At 33.5% G+C, this 7,360-nt stretch overlaps 1 protein-coding gene across 2 annotated transcripts; it reads left to right on the top strand.

Moving 5' to 3' along the window:
• The first annotated feature begins 1,901 nt into the window (after positions 1–1,901).
• LOC134837991 (leucine-rich repeat transmembrane neuronal protein 4-like) lies at positions 1,902–3,734 on the top strand. Of its 2 annotated transcripts, XM_063853413.1 has the most exons (3): positions 1,902–1,986; positions 2,045–3,211; positions 3,597–3,663. In XM_063853413.1, the coding sequence occupies exons 1-2, from the start codon at positions 1,976–1,978 to the stop codon at positions 3,204–3,206; spliced, it is 1,173 nt and encodes a 390-aa protein (XP_063709483.1). In that variant the 5' UTR covers positions 1,902–1,975; the 3' UTR covers positions 3,207–3,211; positions 3,597–3,663. The 2 variants fall into 2 exon arrangements, with proteins under 2 accessions (XP_063709483.1, XP_063709482.1); XM_063853412.1 differs by having other exon boundaries at positions 2,045–3,734.
• The last annotated feature ends 3,626 nt before the right edge of the window (positions 3,735–7,360 follow it).

The following is a 7,360-nucleotide window of genomic DNA, read 5'->3' on the forward strand; positions in this document are numbered from 1 at the left end:
AGACGGGTCGAAGATAAACCCGTAATAATTGTCAAGTCGTCGTCATCATTGACGAGAAAGAGGCACAATGGAAATCGCATCATTAATCGATGAATTTCGTATTTACATTTTTAACGATGTTCAAGATGATGATGGTAAAAGGACTCTTTTACAAAGAACTAAAAAAAGGAAAAAAAATGATGAAGAGCATTTGTTGTGACATTGATGACGATAATGATGTGTCAAAGACAAAATTTACCATCTGATCAAATATCGCGGTAGGGGATCTTGTTACTCTCTCGTTTGAAAATTCAAAACAAATAAAAAAATAAACATCGAAAGAGATTTATTGATTTGTTTTCCAAGAAAGAAAGAGCAGGTTCAAGGTCCAAGAACGAACAAACAAACATAAATTTCGTTTGCTAGACAATAATTAAGAGATGTCTTATTTTTTTCCGCATTTTCCAGCGTAAAAGTAGCCGTCTATTCAATTGGCAATTGAAGAACGAAGAAGAAATTGAAGGAGAAATTGTTGGAAGTTGCGTTAACAATGGAGTTGTTGATTGCTTCTACTGTGCTTGAAAAATGTAATTAATTTGTAGAAATCAAGAGAAGTAATAATAATAATTGAATACCCGGAACACGAAGAGAACAAGCGGAAAAAGGGTGGATGAATGCAAAATGGAAAGAAAAAGAAGTTGTAAACTATTCTTCCTCTTGGTTTTTCTGCAGAATTCTGAAACATATTGAAGAATATGCGATAATGCACTGGACTGTCTGTCTGTCAAATAACGAATTTTGATAAAAATGCATGATAGTGACACTTTTCCCAGTGCATATTTTGAGTTTTCTCTCTAAATTACAATCAAAAGTCAATATTTTTTAAATTTTCGACCAAACGTGTGTCTTAAAGCTTTGTCCCAACTCACATTCTAAATTTTTGTCCTATTTTAAAATTTAACCCCAGTGTACATTTTGAATTTTTTGATTGTATTTGTCACTTTAGGTAAATTAAAATTTTTAGACCCAATGCATAATTCGTAGTTAGTCATACTTTTAAAAATTAATTTATTGTAAAATTTAAACCCACTGCACATTTTGAATACTTTCACTCTAAATTATTATCAAATTTTAGTTTCATTCTGAATTTTACATTTAAAAATTTAGCCCCAATGCATAATTGATTTTTCATATTCAAATTTACATTTGATACTTTTATAATATTTAGCCCAAAGTGTATTTTAAAAATTTTGTCCCAATGCAAATTTTAAATACATATTCGATATTTTATAAAATTGACAAATTAACAACCCCAGTGCACAATTATTTTTTTAATTAAAAATTTGAAAAAACTAGAAATACGCTTTGAGAATTTGAATCATAAACTTTTTTTCTTCCTTTTATTCTGTCTGGAAGAAGAAAGTATGTATGTATGGGTGCAATATTATTGCATTAAAATTCAATTTCAAAATAAAATTTCCATTTTAAATAATAAATTTCGTTATGCTTCAAGTTTCTTTTAATGAGCTCCTCAAGTATTCTCGGACGAGAATAAAATTTCCATCTTCTTCGTCTTCTCATTAAATCAACAATTAAGAAGAATGCACGCAATATTTATACAAAATTTGATAAGAAGAAAACAAACAAAACTCTCAAACAACACAACGCATCAATTCATGAATCATTACAATCAATTAGTACATTAGTGCCTCCATGCTAATGCAAGGCACGTTATCATTTGTGTTTAGAGAATATAGTTTAATGGAATAAATAGCCAGACACAATAAAATAAATAATAACACAACAAACAAATTCCGCCGCCTGCCGTAGATGACAAACCTCTGTAGACATATGAATAAGTAAAAACAACAAATCTATTAATGTTTCTCCGTAAGACGTGATGTGAGATTCAGTCGTTCTCTGTTCGTCGAAGAGTGAGTTTGATTTTTAAATAAAAAAAAAATATTAAAAATTTTACGGTTAAAAGAGAAAGAGAATGTTATCAAGGTCAGTTTTATTTCATTTCTAGTAATTTTTTAATCAAATTTGTGTTTATCACTTGCAGTACATTCACCTTCGTGACCTTGAGTGTCGTCACAAGTTGTATTTATGCCGCATCAATCAGTAACAATGACACAATAATCCATTTGGAATGCCGCGATGACGAAGGTGCTCCCGATATGGATTCGAAAACGTGCATTTTTCACGAAATTGTTGCCACGACAAGTGACGCCGTGTTCGACTACATTCCGTCGGAGGATAAAAATTGGGTCAAATTCAAAAACTCCATTCTCTATCAAATTCCCCCTAATTTATTTAAGAATTACCTAAATACACAAACACTTGATGTCACCGCATGTCAAATCGAGTATCTCTCAAGTGAGTCATTAGTTGGTGCGGAAAATTTGCTGTATCTGCATATGAAAGGTAATAATTTGACGAAATTGGGGCACGGTTTGTTTGCGAATGCGCCACACTTGGAGGATTTAAAGATGCAATTTAATCACATAAGTGACATCGAGGAACAAGCGTTTAGTGGTTTGGCGCAACTGAGATTCCTGTATTTGGGAAAAAATCAACTGACAACTTTGCATGATGGAACTTTCCGGGAACTTGTGAACTTGGAAACATTGGACTTATCTTACAACTCTTTACTTGAAATCAGCGATGAACTTTTCACCACGAACAAAGTTTTGGATTCTCTCGACTTGAGAGGCAATAAAATCGGCGTCATCAGTCCAAATGCCTTTAAAAATCTCGAACGTCTCTCAAACTTGGATCTTGCTTCAAATAATATAAAGAAAATTCCCGCGCAAGCTTTTGACATGCTCGTCAATCTCAGAAGTCTCGTACTTTTTGAGAACAATCTCACAGAACTGGATCTCACGTGGCAAGACAACTCCGGATGCGGTCATCAAACCAACGGATCAAAGATGATTCTACCACGTTTGACCAAAATTTCATTAGCTGAAAACAAATGGAATTGCAGTTACCTTGAAACGTTAATGGAAACTTTGGAAAATTACGATGTGCGACAATTACCATACAAACTGATCCATCCAGAAGATCCCAAAATAAACGTTAAAGGAGTTTCATGTGAAAAAGTCGAAACAGAAGAGGAAGATGAAACATCAACGGATGCCACAACGACAACTAAAACACCGACAATCACAAAAGATGACATCAGCGAGACACGAAGTTGCCTCTTCACAAAGCTAGGATATTAGAAAATGTACACAAAAGACCGCGAAACTAAAGAAATCACATTTTTTGGCTTTTCTGAGACAATGATAGGTTTATGGATTTATGTTTCATAGAAAAAAATGATCTATTTGAGACAACAAACAATCCTAGTGAAAAAGTATTCGATCAAAAGTCCCAAAATTTCTCAAAAATCGAAGTTTGGGTGAAAATTTCTTTTTTTTTTCACTAAGATTGTTTGTTGTCTAAAATAGATCATTTTTGACTATGAAACATATGCCCGCAAACCTATAATTTCTTCAGAAAAGCCAAAAATTTGATTTCTCAATATCGCATCGCGAAACGTTAATTTTTTACAGTAAAAGAAACGTCCAAAAAACTTTTTTTTTATTTCTTTTCAAATCTCATCAAGACAGAAAGTTCTTCTATCAACATGGAATTCTCTAGAAAAATAGAAATAAGACGAAGGAAGAAGAAATGTACGACAACAAATTAAATAATTTACTCTACATTCATGACATAAATCTGCTTTAAACAGTAATAAATGATACAATTATGAGACAGCAACTTACAAGTTTTACTCAGTTAATTGTAGGAAAGAACGAAGTTTTCTGTGCGTCATGAGAAAAGCAGTAAGTAAGACTTTTTGATACTAATCGGTGTGGAATCATAAACGTCTTTTCAAATTAAATGATTAATTGTTGTCGGATTCTTTCGTGTGATAAGGGAGGAAAGAGTTGTACTCGCATAAGTTGAATAACCGACGAAGGTTGTCTCTCTCACTGTGCGATGCTGCCTGATAAAAAACAATGAAAATTATCGATCGCACGAAAAATGTCTTGTGTTATGCAATGTTTTCCCCTTTTTTGCGTTTTTTGCGACTGGAATACCGGAAGCATGTCCCACTTATCCTCCCGCGCGCTTGCTGTTTTTTTTTCGCAGAAACGCAATGAACTGGCACTCAGACAGCACTTGACATCTAAATTGTACTTTCCCTCTCAAATGAAAAATTTCCGCATTCTCCATTTTATTATCACATTGTGTGTGTGTGCGTCTGGGATGATTTTAAAATAACGGAGAGACAAAAGGAAGAAAATTGCGATACATCACAACAAAAAGTGCATAATGCACTCCAAACATTTTGACACGTACGCCCGCCGCCGCCGCCGCCGTCGCAAAAAAAAATCCACAAAGACAACAAAAAAAAACTTAAATGATTGTTCGCTGTTGTAAATGAATATTTCATGGCATTGTTCTGCCACTTGTTCCATGTTGTTGATGTTAGATGATAAGTTGCCGTTGATGATGATGATGTAACGAATGTTTTTCGGGAGAGACACAGTGAATAATTCATCATAACAAGGCAACAACAGAACAGAAACAAGAGCTAATAATAAACGACATTTTTTTTGCGACCAATTCTCGCAGACGAACGAACAAACAAACAAACACCTTTTCTCTTATTTCACTTGGCAAATAATTACATTTTTTATTTCGTCCTTCACAGAGAGACAGATTATATCTCGGCGCATTTTATTGAGAGGAATGAGAAACTTCATCATCATTCATTCAAACACGACAAAAAAAATTTATCACAATTTCTGTGATTGTGCCATATTGCTGCAGAGAAAAGTTGCAGAAACTTCAGAATATCAACAATAATCATCATATTTTTTTGTCGAGATGCAAAAAACAATCTGGCTTGCTTTCTGTCTTCTTTGTTTGTTGTAATATTTGTCGTCATCGTCGTCGTCGTCGTAAATGTAAGTACTTCACGATTTTAATAAAATTGCGACATTTGATATTAAAGTTTCAGCAATAAATGGTCGTAAATATAAAATAGAGAGAGCGAGCGCGCACAGGTGACTGCAATGAATCGTGTAAATATTTGATTAAAGTTCAGTCCTTTTGATTTCTGCGAGATGAAGGCGACTTGCAAAAAAAAAAGTCATTTTGGAAGGAATTGACGCAGCGACAACAAACAGCCAAAAGGCAGAAAAACGGAAATGTGTGTCATTACATTTTTCATGTTTTTCCATGGGTTGCTGTCCAAGTCCATTTCACTCGATAAAATCGCAGATTGGCACAAAACTTTTTTCGTTCTCCATTTTTTTTTGTGTGTGTGTTTCTCAAGTGAAAGACAGACAGGGAGAAAGAAACTGTTTGATTACAAATTTTTATAGACAATCAGGCATCAGCTTCCTTGTTGTAGTAGGAGTAGGTCGTGCCAATGTCCTATGAACGAAAAAGGGGTGAAATTTACTCCTTGAATGATTAGATTAACTCCATTTGTTTGAAAAGGAATTAATTTAACCTCTTATGGAACTAATTTAACTTTTCAAGGAGCCAATCTAATCCTTACGATTTCAATGTAACTACTGTTGGACTTGACCATTTACAGCCCAAAATAAATAATGTTTTTAGGAGGTTAAATTAATAAATTTGAATCTCTAAAGAGTTTATTTTATCTGTTTTTCAACTTACAAAAGATGTACAATTTTTAGTTTAATCTAATTTTTCAATTTTTCTTGAAAAAGAGAAATATTTTTGGTCTTAAAAGTTCCGTTTTATTGTCTTATTTTAACTAAAAGAGATTTAAAACTAGTCAAAAAACTCTTTGGAACGAATTAAACGGATTAATTTCAGGGCTTACAAAATCATTAAAAACAACCCAAAGATGGTTAACGAGTTCTAATCTCAATGATTTGAAAGAAGAATAAGGAAAGAGAAAAATGCGAGCAGATTTTGTCGAAATCGAAGAGCCATTTTTAAAAGAAGAAAAACACAAAAATCACATTAGCAGGAGAAATTTAAAAAGTTCTCCAAATCGTTTTTTGTTCATGTTTTTGGAATCCTCAAAGTTCAAGGCTTCAAGGCTGAAATGAAAATCGAACAATTAACCAATCTCATTTTTATAGTGATGGCAAAATCTCACCATGCCATCGCAATGTTGGCAAAAAGGTTTTTAGTGGCCAATTACGTTGTTCACCGCGACCATATGATTAAAATAAATGGGGCTATTTGAAAACAATGTAAGTGGAGTCAACCTAATGTAATAAATAATCTCTTTAGGAAGAAAAATAATGGAATTGCCTTAAGGTCTCGTTACTTGTTACCCATGTTATACCAGAAAACAATCCTTGCAGGATGATATTAGATTTTTTTCACTCGCGACTTTATCTTAGCGAATACTGGCATTTGACGTACTCCTTGATTTGGTCTTTGGCGATGCGCAAGTCACTTGACAACTCAATCGCAGCACTCATCTTGTTGAACTTACTTGCTCCCTTTTAAAAAAAAAATGAGTTCTGGCTATTTGCAGTTCGATATTGTTAGGAGCACAAAAGATTCATTTGGCGTCGAAGTACATGATACCTTAAGAGGTCATCTTTACACCTTTTTAGTCCGTAGTGATATATGCGAAAACTAGAAACAAGTACCAAAGAATCCTATAGGTGAAAATAATCAACTTTTCCTTAGTAGACTTCAACTTTTTTTTTGTTGTTGTTCTTATTTGAAGAATATGAAATGGAAAAAGTTTTTCCGTTTCGACTCTCTTAGAACGGCAGCAACGTCAAGCAGCGAGGAGCATCAGATAACAAAATGTTGTCTATTGTTTCTTTTCTCGTGTGTCGTAGTCCTGCTTAGAGACACAAATAAAATTTTGTGCAGAAAAGAAACTTGGCTACGAATCCATGAAATGAATTGAATTCCATGTGATGTACAATTATTCCACTTTTTATTTATCCTTTTTTTCCTACTTGGTCCTTTGCTTGTAGTGTAGATGATGATGTTTCAATGTAACAACTTATTGTAAGTTAACACACAGAAACACGACTCACAACTCAAAATCACACACAACAACATGCAACTTATCAGATGGTTGTAAAAAAAATTCTTTGTTTTCTGATGAACTTTTTCCGCCTCTCTTTTCTCTTTGTCTCACACTCGAATTTTCTGGACGTCCTTGTTTCTGCCTTTTTTTTCTGTTGATGCTTTTTCAAACCAAAGTCATGTCTATCAATATCCGTAAAATAAAAATCGAGAAAAAAAGTTACAATGATGTGCATTATTGTTGCTACATGATGACATTGTTTCGTGCGCAAAACTTTTATCTGCACTTTTTTTGTTTTAGGAAACTTTCTTTATCTCCAGAACCAGAAAAAAGACGAAAAATCCG

This window comes from Culicoides brevitarsis, chromosome 1 (genome assembly GCF_036172545.1).
Source record: "Culicoides brevitarsis isolate CSIRO-B50_1 chromosome 1, AGI_CSIRO_Cbre_v1, whole genome shotgun sequence".
NCBI lineage: Eukaryota > Metazoa > Arthropoda > Insecta > Diptera > Ceratopogonidae > Culicoides > Culicoides brevitarsis.